The sequence below is a fragment of the Aulostomus chinensis genome, chromosome 4 (genome assembly GCF_037954235.1).
Source record: "Aulostomus chinensis isolate RoL2024-O1b breed Wild chromosome 4, RoL_Achi_v1.0, whole genome shotgun sequence".
Classification (NCBI taxonomy): Eukaryota; Metazoa; Chordata; class Actinopteri; order Syngnathiformes; family Aulostomidae; genus Aulostomus; species Aulostomus chinensis.
Genome location: NC_141323.1, coordinates 10,873,662 through 10,892,264, shown reverse-complemented (window position 1 = coordinate 10,892,264; position 18,603 = coordinate 10,873,662). Strand labels below are relative to the sequence as shown.

The 18,603-nt window shown below is 44.9% G+C and overlaps 1 protein-coding gene across 4 annotated transcripts in view; it reads right to left on the bottom strand.

The window, feature by feature from the left end:
• usp6nl (USP6 N-terminal like) overlaps positions 1 to 18,603 on the bottom strand; it is a 65,040-nt gene that overhangs the window by 10,862 nt on the left and 35,575 nt on the right. For all 4 annotated transcript variants that reach the window (XM_086201729.1, XM_086201730.1, XM_086201727.1 and 1 more), the window contains 4 exons: positions 13,387 to 13,460; positions 7,702 to 7,781; positions 5,529 to 5,568; positions 3,866 to 3,946 (listed from right to left, as the gene is read on the bottom strand). In XM_086201729.1, coding sequence (XP_086057855.1) covers positions 3,866 to 3,946; positions 5,529 to 5,568; positions 7,702 to 7,781; positions 13,387 to 13,460 — 275 coding nt within the window. The remainder of the gene's footprint in view (positions 1 to 3,865; positions 3,947 to 5,528; positions 5,569 to 7,701; positions 7,782 to 13,386; positions 13,461 to 18,603) is intronic.

The window sequence follows — 18,603 nt, the reverse complement described above, 5'->3', positions numbered from 1 at the left end:
GGGAGCCCCGTGACGGAACCTTGGGGGACTCCTTTAGAATACACGGCCTTTAGAGAGCTTTCCGCTGATGAATTGTCAGTTTGTCCTTGATGACATTTTCAAGGAGCAATCACCGAATGCAAGCACAAATCGTTTGTTGAGATTGTATTGTAGACTGTATTTATACCTCACCTGTGACTCAACAGCTTTGGGTTCATCCTGCTTGCAGCTCAAACCACAAAAAGACTTCCAGTATTCAGAGTTTCACTGCAGCAAGTGTCTCATCATTCTGTTAGTTAAGCTGGTAACTGACCTAAAAAAATACCTTCAGCATTTTGATTTGCTGCTTTTCTTTCACTTTTTATTTAGCTTTTACTTTTAAGTGGATTAATTTATCTGACTATCAATATGAATCTACTGCCTTTGGCTTTGGAAAATTGTGACACGCATTTTCGTCCATTTTAGAAACAAAATACGTGATCCGTCCACTATATAAATTGGCAAAATAACCTCCAAAAATGTTACTTGCAGTGCACTGCGTCAAGGAAAGTACAATCCAAGCTGCTCTGAGCGTGTCAGAGATGTCAAAGATACAAACAGTGAATTGAAACTCTCTCTCTGCAAAAGCAAAGGGCTTTGGAAGGTGAAGCGTGGCCATCTGGCTGGATGAGCTCCAGTCAGACGGTGAACAAAGAGAGAGAGAGAGAGAAGGAGGGGGGAGGGAGAGCGAGCTTGCTATGCATTCAGAGGAGTTCTGCGTAATTCAGCATCCATAAAGAGACGGAAAATCAGTTGGACTCAGGTTGAGCGAGATTAAGTCTTAAAACCCAAACTGCTGGGACAGCAAGGCTAATCAGAACAGTCTTCGGATGTTAAAACTCAACCGGCCAGAACAGTTATACGGCAGATATGAAATATGGCGGAGCTTTAAGTGTGTGTGTGGGTAAGTGTACAGGCGACTGCAAAGAGAAGTCTTGTCCCTGGTCTTTCTAACTAAAAGAGAACTATAAAAACGCTGCAATGTCGGTACAATTTACAGGTAAACTGTTGTCATGTTTGATGAGAACTCTTTCTCTCAGTTTCCTCACAAGTACATCAATTCTTTCTTTTTGTCTTCCAATCGGCACTTGAATGAGGGTTGATGTCATCAAAGAACAGGGAAAGGAATGATTCTCAAGCGTAAAATTCATTGAACGTTTGTATTTACTCCTGTGTCATCAGTATGTGACGTCCAAATTTTTCTGAAGGATTCGCAAGCTGGGAAGTTTTGATGAGCAGTAAACTGGTCTTCCTGCGTAACGGGAGATTGGTGAAGAGTCATAAATCAAATCGCGTATGAAACCTTCGGCACTTTATCGCCGGTGTGTTCCTCTATTTGACGTCGGCATGTTGTGTGTGTGTTTGTTATATCCATCAACCTCCTTCCATCACACTTGGGACTCACTAGTTTCTCGTGCAGCAGCCTTGTAATTAGGCTTTGATGAGCGAATCAATGAGAGCATCTGTTGGACTAATCATCCTTTAACTCTGTGTGTGTGTGTGTGTGTTTTTGTGTGTGTCCACATGTACGTAGCCGTGAAGTTTTAGTCTATATTTGTGTACACACACGTTACGATGATCGTTTAGTTCTTCCAGATTGTTTAAACTCATTTTCACCCAAATTCACTCATCTCAAACATCCAGCCAGAAGAAGACTAATTAGTTTAGAGTCAACAACGACCTGAAGAACGAGTCGTGAGGAAGTACTTCAGCAAGGGGAAGTGAGCTGACAGCTTTTTCACTGCAAACGCTTCGGGCTCGATCACACTCGCCTTTATAACGGCGGACCAAAGTCAATTCAGCAGGCCTCGTACACGTTTTTACCAGCACAGTTCCGTGACTTTAGGGCTTGTTTTCATTCACGTACATTCTCTTTAACATGTATGTCGAAAATGACTGTAATTTCCACATTCATATTTGAATAAACTGACGACAAACTGTGAGGTTTGGAAGACAGTAACCATAAAAACATGTACATTTACCAATCTAGATTTGTCTCACTTGGTCTGAATTGAGCCGCGTACACAAACACACTGGGATAAAATTAAGCACAACGTTCCCAAAACTTACTGGCATTTTTTTCACCCAAATTTTCAAATCTTTCCTGGTTGTTATGATCATATAATCCATGATTCAAGGAATGGAACCGCAGCAGTCAGTTGCTTCGGGACACACCTTGATCCCACCGTACCTACGGTGCGTACATGCAGGGAACTGTGGAACCTACACTGCTCTTCGTATGTGAGCGGAGGCAAATCACTATGCAGGTTTTGTGCTCACATCATTGACTATCAGAGCTGGAGCGGATCGTCTCCTGCAGGGTGAATGCTAATTAAACTCTTTGCTGTTGCAAACAAAAGCCAAACGTTAGCAGGTTTTCTGACCCGTGGGAAAGTCCTTTGATTTCTTCTTGGACGTGCAACTATCTGTAAACCGTCCGACAGTTTTGGCACTTCAGTCGCGAGAATAACAAGTTCTAGACGTCCACGGACACGTATCATCTTGATGTCGGCATTTATGACAAGAGCAGAAGTTCTCATGTTACGCAAGAAATTCCATTTGGAGAATCAATTGGAATGAAAGTCAATATTATTCAAATTCATTTTTTCTGAGCCATAGACCAATTTTAAAGCAGAAAATATCACAGACCAGCGATATGTGGAACCGATACGCTGAATGTTTGCGCTGGACTGAAAGTGGAGCCTCTCCGTGTCCCCGACACCACAAAAACCATGGCAACGTTTTTACTAGAGTACACCAGCTACAACCTGAGGCCAGTTCGCTGTGTGTGGTGTGAGGAGGAAATAAAACAGCTTATGAGTGCTTTGGATCTGCTCGTCTCTCTTGTTGTTTCCTGCTGCAGGCTAATCAGCGAGCTGGCGAGTGAGGAAACAAAATAAGAGTGTTGGGATCAAGCGTGACCTGTTTCCTCGCTGAGCCGAGCGAACGCTGCTGACTAACAGAGAGGAATAGAAGTATCCCCCAAGCTTTAAAGAAGAAAGAGCGGCAGTAAAGAGGGCAGAGGCGATGAAGAGCTGGAAGGAGGGAGGGGCCAAGAGCTCCTCCGCGTCCTTGGACGTTACTCGCCGTCAACAGTGCCTTCTAACGAGAGGGAGGCGGTGTCAGGGAATCTGACTGCTCTTTCAGCGCCAGTGAGGGGGGGGTGTTTCACATTTCAGAGCCCCCCAGACACTCGAGAACTCACACTGAATCCCAGCTGAAAGCTACAAATGAAGGACATGGTGAGGAGCTCCAGGCCACAGCACAATACCAGCCGGACCGGAGAGACACCGGCCGTACCTGACCCCCCCCGCCCACCACTGTAATCATCCTGGTGCGAGGCAGACACACTGATATTACATCCGTGCTGATGTGTGGAGACAATATGTAGCAGTCAAAGACGTGGCGGCCTGGGGGATCCGTCAGTACCCACGGTACTGGTCGGGTTGGGCTCGTCGCCTCTTCTTACTTACAGCTATGAAAGTAGAGCGCTGGAACTCTACGAGGATGACGGTCCGTCCCCTCCACGCCACCGAGGGAATTTTATTGACCTTTGACACAAACGTCCAGCAGGTACGAGCGCTTCATTAGTAGTTAGCTCGCTCTGATTGGCTACTGAGGGTTTTTCATTTATGAATATCTGGGAGTTTTCGGGGTCCACTTCCACGCTGAGGGAGTAAACGTGGCTTCCTCACGGGGGGGGGGGGGGGGGGGGGGGGGGGTCTGCTGACATCAGACTACTATCCAGGTAAGTCAAGTCAACACTCTTGACACAACTGGCTTGTGTTTTACATTTAATGCGGACATTTTCCTCACAAACGGGGACAAACAATAAGCAGGAGCTCACCTTGTCACTGTTCTTGTACTTGTCCCAGCTCCGCAGCATCTTCAGCCATTTGGTGGTCCGCTCTAACTCCGTCTGCTTTTGCTGCACGGGAGAACAGAGGGGCGCATTATTTATGTCCTCTATTCTGTTGGGTTTGTGTGTGTCTGAGGGGAATCGCTGTCAGGACGGCTTGGCAGTTGCAAAGTTTTAAACTTGCGAGTGATAGATGTTGGAAGGTGTTTGAAGCAGTCGAGATGCTCCCATTAAAGTTTTCTGAACACAAATGCAACTGGTCGATTCATGTTTTACAGATATTTTCAAACAAAAAGTCTGGTGAGACATGGCACCCCGGTTGGTGCATTATTTATGCTGAGATCTCTGAAAGAACAGCAGCATTTCACATTATATTTGCAAGTTAAGAGTCTGTTTGAAAATGTCACAAACAGCTTATAAAATTACAAAGACACAGACTGACAACGGGATATAAAATCCTCCCCTGAGGTGTCAGAGCAGATAACAACTTTTCTATTTTTAGTTTAAAATCTAAAAGAAGCATCCAGAGCGTTCTAAAAACAGTCGGCACGGACGGCCTGTGACAGCAGCGGTGACTTTTTTTCTTTTCTAAATTCAATTACAAAAGATCAAACAGTGTGTGTTTCTTGGGATGAGACTGTTGAAGATTTCCATTGTGTGGTGAGAAACTTATCAGTGCGAGTGATGCCCGTTTATCTACTTTTATATAAAATCCCTTTTTCAATCACAGAGGCCTCAAAGAAAGACTGATTCTTCTTAGTACCTTGGTGTCTCGTTCTACCACCTGGAGTGCAGATAAGAAGACACTCTGCTGCACAACAAAATCATTTGAGCGCACGAGAGCGTACCAGTACCAGTCTACGGCCAAGATGGCGGCTGTGAGGACGCGGCGTTCGCTAACACGCTCACAGTGAGGAACATACGCTTCGTAGAGGAAGTATCTCAGCGCGTCACTGATGCTGATGTCATCAGCTTCATGAAGTGTTTCTGCATGCATTTAAATTTCATGCTGGACTTTTGATGAGTAATCAGGCAGCAGCAGCGACGCAGGGCAACGTCCCAGAGGTTTAAGGTGGCAGGAGCCTTGTTGTACTGTCTGAGAAGGTACACAGGAACCCCTGTTTTGAGGAACCTCTTTAGCGCTTTCTCAGGTTCTCTCACAGCACAACAGGAACCAGGAGGGACAGAAGTGTTTGTTGACTGGTTGACGCTGAGGCACCGCTAACAGCTATTTATCAAAAGCCGCGTTTGAGGGGAAAAGGCCCGACACATCACTTTCCTACTGGCGGCGCGGACACATACACAGAAAAGGCCAGAGAGGGAAAGAACCACGGTTCTGTGACTGTTCTTCGTCTTCCATGCATCTCACAGCAACCATTCCCACACCTGGAAGAATTCTGAGTTCCTCCCACCGTCGTCACAAGTTTGAAACTTCCAGCTTTTCTTGCATTTTCAAACTCTGCGACATCTATAGAAGAGTCAGGCTACAGTAACTCAAAACACGCTGACGTGCGGGAACCTCATCTTCAACTGAGCACAACAGTCATTTCCCGGGAGTCGATTTTAATGGCTCTTCAGATGCAGAGGAAGTGGGACGAGGACCTTTGTAACAGGGACGGCAAGGGTGGTGGCTGCTGAATATGTCACTCACCTTCTCCTCCACCGAGCCGTAGGATGGAAGTTCACTCTCACTGGGGGCGACAGACAGAAGGATTGAATGAGAATAGAGGAAGACGGTGGAGATAAATGGCATCTTCTCTATATGCAGTACATTTTTAGCCGTGTCCTTGCTGTCATACATGCAGAGTATGAATCACAGTTTAGTCAAGCGTGCCGGCACAAAAACGGAAACTATAATTTCACATCCATTCTGACAGCTGCCGCCGTTTTATTTCCATTTCATCACGTATTGTTCAAAGTGTCTCCAGCAAATGTTGATTAATCAAAGCGATATCCGGGTCAGAGCGCCCCCCCCCCCCCCCCCCCCCATCCCGGACTGTTATCAGAGAGGGGAACATCAAACATGTCAGCGATCACACAAACAGGAAATAACAGATTTAACATTCCTCCGTTTTGGCTCTGCTTTTGTGTTTCAAAGTCCCGGATGCTGGTGGTTCATCGGAGGATTTCCCCTGAGACGCTGAGGATTCTGGTTTTCTGCTCTTAACAAAACTGCTGCACAACTTCGGCTGCTGCTGCAGCATCATAGACAAATATTTGCCTGCATGTTCTGTGTCCTTCCATCATTAAATTAGGCTGAACAAACAAGGTATCCATTATGTTTGCATAAATCATATTCAGCATTCTTCTATTTTTAGTCCATCCACTTGGAGTGTCTCCCGAGTGTACAGTAATGAGTCACTACAAATCATGTTAGGTGTCAGCGACGCACCTATGAGCTGCCAATAAACCCAGACGATGAAGAAGAAGAAGAAGAAGAATGTGTTCACTGGTCAGATATTTCTGGCAGATAAATACAGGAAGAATGACCTGTGTTTTACTTCTCTGTATACTGCTCATCTGTCACTATTCTATAGCGTGAGTGAGGTCTGATCCCGTTCTCACCGCAACAAGTTCATCTGGAAGCGTACTAAGACCGACTCACACCTGCCAGAGCAAACCGCATCGAGTCAGAAAACCGACCGCAACTCGATTCAACCGATGGGGAACGAATGAAAACACCCTTAAACTGCTTGATGTGGCTTCTGTTTTTCCGCGGGAAAGATTTCATCGCTGCATTAACTCCACTGAGCGAAGGCCGTTCACTGTGTGAGCTTCCAACCGTACGACCTGATAAGCGAGCACGGCTGCTGATGTTCTGTGTTCATGACTTCAAGAAAGTGGAGCAGATTTCTGTCCGCTGAAGTACACAGAGTTAATTACTGACTGAGAGTCTATCATGACTCATAACAGGGGTGGACACGTTATCGCTTTCCTCATCACGATCTGACTTCACACGCAGGTTTCTAACCATCATAAATCTGGTTTTACTGAAACTCGATCCTGATATTTTCCTCTTGGAACAGAGAGCCGACGAGTTCGCGCCCTCTTCTGTTGTCACATAAAACAATAGAATAAAGAGATCTCCTGCCTGCGCCTGATATTCTACAGACATTAGAAACATACACATTACCATTCTCCTCAGTGTCACAAATTACACTGCAACTGAAATATCAATCAAAATACTTCAAAATCATGCGGCTTCAGCATCTCAGTTCCTTGCAGTCAAGATTGTAGATGAAATAATTCACTGCCTTATAAGACTTTATAGGTGTCAGTCTTGCAGAAGTGCAGTAAACTATCCGTCGAACAACATCCATCCATCCCAATCGCGTTCCCTCCTCCTGTCCTCTTGTGAAGTGTCATTCCGGAGCCTCACACTCCTCCCGTGCCCAGACAATGACCTTCACCTCGGGACACTTCTGTCTCTCCTGTCTTCAACAATCATGTAAGCCAGAGGTTTTGTTCTCCCATCATCCCTCCATCATCCTCCCATCATCCCTCCATCATCCCTCAGTATGAGCCTACGGTCTGGATTGTACCACGCAGTCCCGACACGGATACCCTGTGATTGTGGCTCACCAGGCTGTTTCCTGCCTTCATCTGCCAGCCTATATATAAAAGTCCAGCACGGTGCTGCTGAGGAGCCTCGCAGCCTCCCGACCAGCACCGCTAGAACCACAGACACACTCTTCCCTCAGCTACACTCCTGTTTACAGCTTCTCATTTTCTCCCTTTTTCTCTTCAAACTGGCCTTTCATGTGTTATCATCTGCTTTGGGGAAGCAAAAACAGCCCGTGATCATTTCCTGAGTGTGTTCTTACTGGACGAAGCCGAAGCGGTCGATGACTTTATACAGGTGGAAGTTGGTGTCCTCCCACGGCTCCACGGTGGCCTCTTTACCCTGGAACCAACGAGAATGAAGGAACAGCATTAGAACCGCTGAAATATCAGTGCATGTCATGAACAGACACTTTCTACTGGTCGGATTTGGTTGAAATTTATTAACTTTCAATGATTTGCAGCTCTAGCGGGACGTGAATTCCAGCATGAAGACCAGCTTTGATCCGGTGGTGCAGTTTTAGAGTTTGCAGGAAAATGTCTTGACCCTCGTCAGGACCTCCAGCACCGTCCCAGTGGTCTCTCAGTTTAGATCAACCACACATTCCATCGGGTTTCATCATTCTAAGTCTTTCTGGAGGGGTTCAGTCTCTTTTGGATTAAAAAAAACCCACAACAACTATATGATATTAGAGTGGAAAGAGCAACACAACAACACGCCAGGGATGTAGGGGTTGTACTTTGATGATGTCACTGCAAAACATAACACAAGGTTGTAGTTCTGGAACTTTTAAGTTTCCAGACATTTCCAGGTTGGTGACCATTTTCTTTAAGGCTCCAGAAAATGCCATGTAAATGCTGCAAGCTGACATCCAAAGCTGAGACAAAGCTAAAATGAAAGGCGATGATGTGTCTGTTCTCCTGTAGACCCGAGTTAGCCTCTATGCTAACAAAGTTAACTGGCTGATATGCAGTCAACGAGCTTCAAGCTGGCTTGTTCGCTCACTCTGGAATTCGACAAGTGTTCAACCAAACCACAACAACATTTAAGGTTTAGCATTTGTTCTAAGCGTGTGACTGCAGCCTGATTAACGCCGTATTTGTATTCTAAACCCTGCAGCTGCAGGTGAGGCGACAAAATGAAAAACACCGTGATTTTAATGATATAAGGATGAAGGTACAAGGCTGGCATCAGTACACAACTAAAGATAATACAGAACAAGGGTCTGGCAGTTAATAGCAAGACTGACCAACATCATTGTACAAATTCATGATTTTATTTGGCATTCACACACACACAGTAAATGAAACAAGACAGAAGTAAAAATACAACAGAAGCAGTATGACTGAGTAGAAATGAACATTTGTACCTCAGCAGCAGGCTCACCTCGGCCTCTGAAAGAGATTTTACAGACTAAAAGATGAATTTCTCAGACATGAAGGGACAGAGGATGATCTTCAGCTGCAGTCGGGCCGACGCTGCTCGCGTCCTGAGATGAACTGAGCGATGGCTTCTGATAGAGCTCCAAATTACATGCTACCCACGTTCTTTGGGGGCAGAGAATCATGTTTTGATTGGCTGTTAGATTACGAGAGGAGCCACGACTCTGGCGCCCTTGAGAAAGTGTGTGTGTGTGTGTGTTTATGAGACACTGACAAGAGTGTGTGTGTGTGTGTGTGAGCATCTATTAACAGGTGTGAAATGAACATCCAGACTCCCACCTGCGTCACTGTCTGACTGCAGGCCCGCCACAAACCCTTCTTGTTAATTCCCCATCATCGACCAATGAAATTAACAAGCCTCGGTTAAAGAGCGCGTAGACGGATTAAACAGACAAAAAAAAGGAGGGACAATGTGTAAATAAAAGGATGAATCACAGGACAAAGATGTTGAATGATTCTAAGGAAAGTCCGCTTCCCTTTGAACTGATAAGGAATTTCATTCGTGTCCCCCATTTGAACCGTCTTGGTCTTCATCCTGGTAAGTCTGCGGTAAGGTTAAGAGCTGATCTGGCACGAACATCAACGACATCAAACAGATTCAAAAGCCCTTTGACAGCCCCGTTATGCACACAAGTCCCCGGCCATGACAGTTCATCCAATGCTGCAGGACATGACGCGCTCCGCCAGCATGCCCAGGAGTTCACATCCATGCCGCACGTAGAGACGGAATACTGGATCGGGAATATCGGAATCAGGTATTCACATATTGGCTGTATTCATGCACAGATTGGACTGACGCCTCTGATCCAGATTCTGGTGCGTGCCGGACCCCAAAACCACCGTAAGTTGGTTTGCTTGTATGCAGGACGTTGTCGGGAGTACAAAAAAATTCGATTCATATGAGTTTATTTTTGCGGTGGGGTTTTATAAAAAAGTGCCTTTTGGTGAAAACGGCGTTGCCGTTATTCTCTGACCGTTTCTGAGATGAACTCATGTTTACACAGTGTGAGAAATAGACGATTTATTGCGTTGGTCCGAATGAAACTGGAAACACGGAATGAAATCCAACTTTCCACAGTCAGAATAACATTCCTACTGTACAGTACATTTGTGCCAAATATACATAAAGAAGTATCTGAATATGTTAGCGAGACAGCTTGTTCATGAGGCCAAAACATCTGACCACCAAAAGTACTCGTGCTGAATTTGCTTGTGTTTTATGGGTATTTTTCCTCTTTTATCCCTGCGTGTACTGTAACACTGACGCATAAACAGGAGACGATCCAAGTTTTCACCAGTAGCTCAAAAAACAAAACAAAAAAACATTGTCCCATTTACACAAAGTTTAGGCAGACTGGTGATGACTTCAGAGTTCAGAAATTTGATCAACTAAAAATAGAAGACAAATCAAAGTGGACTTGATTTGATTAAACCTCACATGCTTTTCTACTCCGAGGTCTCAAGCTAAACGTAGCTGACTGAAGAAACGGGAGCTAAATTCTACCTACACTAACTCGATTGTATTGCAATGGAGGCTCACATGTCTGAGGGCAGATTGTTACTCCAGACCAGCTTCCCTGATATACCACGACGTCAAAACCACCACAATGTAAACTGTACTGCTGCTGCATAACTCTCCCTGTGTGTGTGTGTGTGTGTGTGTGTGTGTGTGTGTGTGTGTGAATGTTCTTTATAAAGCAACAGAAGGCTGGTGTGCGATTTCACAGGTCAGCCTGACAACCAGATGTTGAGGTGAAAAGTTTTTAAATCATCTCCTCCCTTCACCCATTCCCAGCATCTGCTCCACTCCCTCAGCAGAATCACACCACTACACACACACACACACACACACACACACAAGGACAAATGAAAATACCTCAGTATTTTATCCCACCTCCAACCATATGTGTGTGTCCAGACTCTCCAATAAAGCACTTCTCATAATTCCCTCCATGCAGCTTTTAACTGCTGTGCGGGACTTGAACATGTTGCAACTGTACTTGAGGCTCTTTAGTACTCGACTGGAAACACAGTACTCACCTCTCTTGTACTGCATTTTATGACCTCTTTTTATGTCACATGAATACTCTTTTTTCCCCCCATTTACTTCCAAATTCAGTTTTTATTATTTCAATAACTGGCAAATCACGTAACCAAGGGACTCCAAATTAGTAGCAGATAGTAGAAGCAGACTAGAAACATGGGACACACCTCTTTTCCCTGCATTCCATTGCCTCAAATGTGTCACATGACTGTTTTAGTGTAAAATTTATTGGTTTTTAAAAAAAATGTTTTTCCTCCAATAGCTTCCATGTCATGTGACCTAGGGACTCCAAGCCAGCAGTAGATACCAGTACCAGACTGGGAAAATACCAGACACCTGCTTTATCCCCTCCTGTTTTTTAGGTGTGGAATCTGTCTGTGTGTCTTCTCACAATACAACATTCAGGGAGACTTGCTGGATACCACTGAGGCAGCTGAGCGAACGCTGGTCCATGGCAGCATCGTGGCCACTAATTCATCATGAAATAAATCAACATCTAGAATATCTAGGTTAACGATTAAATACGAAGAAGTGTAATTAATTTCAGAATAGTTCATCAAAGTCAGTAGGATCCTTCTCATTGGCAGGTTGCTAAACTTGAGTGTGAGTGACGAGTGTCTGCGGGAACATCTGAACAAAATGTTGATTTTAGAAGATGATGGAAATGAAATATTGTCTCCTAATATCTTCTATCGGTTCCCTCCATCCAGACATAACCATCAGAGCCAGCAGTCAAGCCTGAGTGGAAGTCATTTAGAAAACAAAACTCTTCACTCTGGCAAGACAAGAAATCATTTTTAATATCCACAAATGAACGTTAGCGGATGCGCAGCAAGAGCGTTGGAAGGAGTGTGGCGACGTGATAACTGACTCCATTGAGCTCTCATTCCCAACAGTGACAACGACACTGATTTAGCTCTGATTGTGGCTCATTCTGCCTCCACACACACACACATACACACGCCTTCATCATCTCCTCTCCATGGTCTCTTCGCTCTTAATGAGGCAGCTTGATTATGCAGCCTGCTGGACTAAATTAAAAAGACTAATTTACAAACCGAGCATGGTGGGCTGGTTTGCCTGATACCAGCGTGCTGGGAAACGCACACACACACACACACACACACACGCACGCACGCACGCACGCACGCACGCACGCACGCACGCACGCACGCACGCACACACACACACACACACACACACACACACACACACACACACACACACACACACACCAGAGACTTCTTGTCCTGAATTATTGGAGCTAATGATAGCAGCGGATGATACACGGTCAGAGCAACATTCTTCTTATCCTTGTTACACTAAAAACATCTGGATAAAAAACTGACAGAACGAATACTTGCTGTACACCCATGTTTCTCCCCTGACAAAGATTTTGAGAATGAACAAAAGTTGGACAGCAAACATTAGTTCTTTTAAAAAGTACATACATTAACACATACTGCAGCACACACTAAACAGAAGCACAAGGACTTCCTACATAATTCACTGCCACTGTAAATATAAGATAAAGGTATTTTTCTCAGACGCTCACTCAAGAGCGTCCCAAGCAAAACAAGGGATGTCTGAATTTTATGATCATTTTAAAATTAAAGTTTAGTTAAGTTCGTTTCAACATCTTGTTTTGAAGTTACTAGCAAACTGGCAACCAACTTTGCAAACGTCCCGACATGTACCTTTAACAGTTATGTATGAGGTGATGCCTGACGAAAGATGAAGGAAGCACGTTGAGCAGATGGACAACAGTCGTTTGGTTGCTGCTGACCTTCCAGTCTCCCTCGCGACTGGAGCTGCACGTGAGCAGGTTTGTCTCGGCCGGACATTTCCAGGTCTCACGTGCTCACGTATCGACTGCTGCTGCTGCTGCTGCTGTTAGGGTTCTACAGATGTAACATGTGGCTAAAGCGCTGCCGGTCTTTTCTGCTGTTTGGGTTCCAGTGTAACTCTACATGTAACTCCTCCAGAAGCCCCAGACATTATTCTACATAGTTTCCTTTCAGAGAATCAATTATGAACACATACGCAGGTTATAAACTCAAATAGGTCTGAAATGAGCCAATATTGGTTTTTGCCTCCTCTGGATCGGAGCCAATCAAATCAGCTTTCACCCATGACATCACATTGACTCTGAGGTTTAGTTTAATGAATAACCACTCACGCCGCCGTCTTCCTCTGCCTTCTAGTTCACGGTCCACTGAGCGTGCTCACACTCTGGATCGCCTCTTGAATAGGTGCTGCTTAATTAACTCCTTCATTGTCTTTGGCCATCATTGCTGAGGCTTTCACACAATAATCACAGTTTTTATGAAAATGTTCCAAATACAGAGTGAGCCGCATGCCGCTGTTGTTATCATGATGTTTCCCAGGCAATTTGGCTGAATTTGATTCTTTATCACCACGAGAAAAAAACAAAACAAAAAAAAATCTCCTCTTAGCGTACCTTGTCATATTTGGCGACGATCTCAGCACGCTCCTGATCAAGTTTCACCGCCGCATCCTGCTCGGTATCAGACGCTGGAGGAAGAGGAGAGAGAGGACGATGAGTTAGTCCCAACGAGCAACTGTGTTTCACTCTGTCGTGGTGTTTCTTATGTAGGAGCAAGAGAGAGCCATCGGTGGCCATGCTGACCGCGAAGGTTAAGCATGCTAATGTTAGCATGAAAGTAACATTTCAATGCAGGTCCGATGAGAATTCAGCCCTTAGTTTGACTTTGTTAGCTGGTTGGTGGAAGAGTAGACATTTTGGCACAAGAGGTAACATCAAAGGAACACAAAAAAAGTGCATTTTTTCCTCTCAAATGTGCGTGAACATTTATCTGTTTATTCATTACAGTTAATTTAGGGGGGAAATCCACTGAATTTAGATCTCATCCCTACAAAGCATCATCCCTGGGTGGAAGCCATGAGTCCTGTGCACCTAAGGGGGATAAAAGACACTGAACCCCACAACACACATTAGGATAAACTTAATTAAACAGTGGCAAACATGAAGGAGCTAGCATCCAGAGCATTTCTCAACATTATAGTCCAATTTAATGTTTTTAATGCACCAACAGGCTCAAACTGTCTGAAGCATTTTTACCCCAACAAATAAGAATATAAAAGCCAAAATCTACCTTAAAGACAACTGACTTTTAAAGCTTCATAACTTGCAGAACTTCTTGAGGTATGAATCAAGTCCTCATGCGGATTCAAAGGTTCTCTGACTTTTATGAGGTGTTCAACTGTCGTTGCGCCTTATTAAAGCTGGTTGTGTCTGTCACAGACCTGCTCTGTGTTACTCCAACTTACTGTGCCAAGAGCAGGCATGGAGAACACACACTTGTGAACACACACACACACACTTTCCTCAATCCAGGCCGGCAGCAGCAACACTTGAGGGCAGCCAGTGTGTCCGTCTGACCTCAACCAGGGTGAATAATGTTGGTCTTTATGGGATCAGTTCTGCTGAGGACCTCCTTTACTCTGACGGCTGCTGTGACAGCGAGATGTCAGCGCGCAGAAGAAAGGTCTCTCTGTTTCCTGAGCATCACAACGTGTGCGTGTGGACGTGTTTAGGACACTTATACATGCGAATGTAAATCTAAATTTGCCACGCTAGGTTCCACTCCTACTGCGATCCCACTGCCACTTCCTGATTCAGCCTCGGATGGAGTTAACAAAGCTTTCACACAGTCTATTAAGAGAGGTCATGTTGTGTTTATGTTATGTACAGTGTCTGGCACGCAGTGATGGAGGCGTGGAATGAATCACACCTAAAGACACTGAGAGGAGAAGCAGTTGGCAGGCAGCCGGTGCACTCAAAAACAACCTAATCAACCTCAAAAAAACACCTAAAATCAACTCCCACATAAATAAATAAATAAGGGGTTTGTGATCTTGTTCCACTTTGATCAAGTTTACACTGTTCATGTGTTTGAGAGGTTTGAAATGTTGAGTATTTTTGAAGAAATCTTCAAAATTAACAATATTTAACAGAGAGTGAGGGGTAGTAGCTTTGTTGTCAAAGATGTCTGTGTGCCAAGAGAGCTACAGTACAAGAGTTAGCATGCTAACAAGCTAGCCAAACTCCTCAGCAGGGGGCAATGTTATGCAAACAAAGTGGACTTACTTACATTATTCGGACAACTCAAATTAGCTAGCAAACTTTGCAAAAGTGATCCAGTGGTATCTATCTGTTTTCTTGAGGTCTTGCTAGAAACAGAGCGATGCTAACCTTGATGCGTCATTTAAACCTAACATTGGTTCAATCCAGTCTGTTGTAAACATCCACAATGCCCTTCATTTTCACCTCCTGGTAGGACATATTTGTCATTCTCCAACTTCCTCTCTGGCTCTCCGAGGTCCAACTGAGGAAACCTCTTGCCCAGAATTCCAAAAAGTTGTGAACAAACATGTGCCTCATTGAGCCAGCTGGCGTTTTTAATGACAGGATGGTTTGTGTCGCTGTGGGCTGCCAAGAGCACACACAGCAGGAGAGGAAGTCTGCACACAACAATGCAAACAAGTACACAAATACAGTAAAGGTTTTGTTTTTTTTTCTGCTGGGAATTCCACCCCAGGAGGCCCTGCGGTTCCCATAGTGAGAGCGAGAGGAATTAGGGAGGAAGTGGGATTCAGTCACTGCTTTATACAGACGCTTGGCCTTAAATCTGAATCCCTCACAGCCATATTAGTATTCAAGAGTGGGCCGACTTAAGCTAAACGCAATTAGACTCCTTTTCAAGCTTCATGGATCACACAGGCAGCCGTGGTGTGTGTGTGTGTGTGTGTGTGTGTGTGTGTGTGTGGGGGTGGTATGGTGGAGCGTTTGATGGACTTGTAGTGGGTCCAGGGGTCTATTGGGACTGAAAGTTTACAGGGTGTTTTATCTTCAGGGCAGCCAGGTGTACGACTGGACGCTAGTGACTCACTTTCGCCTCTTGAGGTAAAAAGTAGTACTTCAGGACAAGGCTAGCTGGTTAGCCTACAAACCTCAGGTGATATCTTTACAACAGAATACATAGATGTCTTTGACGTTCAAAGAAAAAAGCTCTTACTCAGTGGCCTTCTGTGTACAGGTTTCTTTAAACGCGTGATTTTAGAGCACTTAAATACCGCACCTTTAAGTCAGACTGATGTCTGAGGTCAGCATGAGCAGGAACTGTTTTGGGTTCTTGGTACAGTCCAAGAGGCTGATGGAGCATCAAGTAGTGACATCCGTACTTGTACCAAAATGAGGAAATGGACTTTTTTGGGCTTCAGTGTCAATGATTCCATGACAGAACATCTCAGCTCAACAGCATTTGATGTTGCATTGTTCCTTTCAAGGACAACAACCTTGATCCATCCTGTCACCAGCCCCCCCCCCGCCCCCAAACCATGCTGACCTTTCACCCACTACAGTCTGAGCTGCCAGTCTGTCTCCTGCGGTGACCCTGATGACTAAATGTCCCCGTCTGGCCAGCTGGATGCTGCCCTGTCCCCCATCTTTGCCCTTCACTCCTGCACACTTCATGCTGCATTCGTGTCACGTCGGACGCTCAGTGCTGAGAGGCTCATGTGCCACAACTCTGAGCGCTAACAGTGAATTCAGGACGTTAGCTATCACTTCCTCTTGGGAATTCACCTCAGGGGGCACCAGTCGGGCAGCACCCATTGTGATCGTTTCACTTTTTATCAGCACCGTGAAAATCTGTTGCACATTTGAGACTGTGGAAATTGAGATGAATTAGTTGGATCATTCTTCATCAAATGTACTATTGGTTGCTCAGAGGTGTACTGTTATTATATTCAACAAGCCATTCACGCACACTGTGAAATGCCCAAGAAGAGATAAGACAGTTTTTTTTTCCCAAACAAGTTCTGATGTAGCAGACATTTAAGTCACGTGACTGATCAGCTGTTTGCTCCTCTGTCAGAGCTACAACACTTTACGTTTCTCTTCAACCTCATTGGACTCAGCAAGTCCAGCAAAATGCGCAAATCTCTGCGTCTCACGAGTCCAGATGAGACGTTTCTTCCTCAACCGGTGACCATGACAGTGCGGGCCACATGACTCACAGCATCGAGGAGCGTATTTGCATTTCCTCCTCATAATCATTGCTCTTTGAGGGCCAGCATTGTCCATGAACGACAAGACGAGCATAATCATAACCTATCTAGTTTCCGTTGCTCTCCTAAAGCCCTCTTCGGCCTGCTGTAATTAGCCCTCTTTGTTCTTCATGTGAAGGAGTCATGGTGTGTTTCAGCTCCTTGCTGCCATTTCTGTGTGCTAATCTCTTGGAGATGCTGGCAGCACAGAAAGAGGAATAATAATAGTAATAATAGAGGGGAGCTTGATTGGAGACAAACTCATTTCCCGTCCTTTGTTGCTGCACTCCACCTCAGCACGACTGTAAAGCCCACACACCACTGTCATTTTCATAGCACGCTGGTGTCTCATTACCCATCATGTGTCACTGAAACATTCTAATCCGAATAAATCGAGAAGCAGCGACCACAGGACGACACGCATTAGAAACGAACCGCTCAACAGCGAAACCTCGATATTTATGGCTTTCTAGTCGGCAGGATTATGTAAAAATTATGAAGCAGATTTTTACCCAACTTTAACAGTGCCAGAGGATGAACCCATCACATGTTGGGGCAGATCCATGGTCCTCTGACACTATTTCATCTTTCCTGATCTTGTATGTCGGTCAATATCGAGCAGAGATGTGATACCTGCGTGTTGAAAATATACACGCACATTTGTTTACATCCTCCTCAGACTGAATGGATGTGATTTCATCTCATCACTGTTGCCAAAAGGGAGCAAATCCATCCAGAGAGCGATACGATAGAGTTTTGATCACCTGCTTTGACAGGCGCATTACTTCCTGTGTAGGCTCCAGTTTTACAGCAGCTGTACGTGATAGGAGTCAGTCCACTGGGAGGAAGCAGGGTCCCGTTACTAGGCTCATAAGTTATGAGGTTCTGAATCAGTGCAGAAATGTGCTCCCTCACTGACCAGGCACCAAATTAGCAACAGCTTAATACTGATAAAATATACAAGCGCTAAGTAGATCAAGTAGAAGTAGAAAAGTTAGAAGCATTGTACTGCGTGTTTTGTGCACAGGGGGTACAAATATTTGTCTTTGAAGACACGAGTGGAAAACAGCTTACTCTCCAGAACCTTGTGAAGGCGTTGTAACCAGTCACTTTCACCTGGAGCGTACAATGACATGTGGCATTGAATAATAATAATAATAATAAATGGCAATTCCCACACGTCAAGCCCGCAATTAACAAATTCAATGAGTCGCACTTCAACGGCAACATGTAGAATCTTGATTTGTGGAGTGGCAGAGATGGTGACACAATGACGCAATTCTGCACACACTCAGACCAGATGATGTCACCCGCCTGACAACAAACAACTAATGTGGCAACTGCAGACGCTTCACAGTGCGCCATTATACCCATCACTGGGCCTCCGGAACAACCATCTGTCTCGCTTCAAACCTACTTAAACCACATAAGAAGTGACAAGAGTTAACCAACCATCAGGTTCACAAATAATTCACTTGGTTTCCACGTCCTGCTGGTGCAGAGGGTCTCAGGGTTCTCCTGAACACTTGCCTGTGATGATGACAAACGCTATCTTTTGCTGTCTTTCTTCTAGTCCAGAATCCCT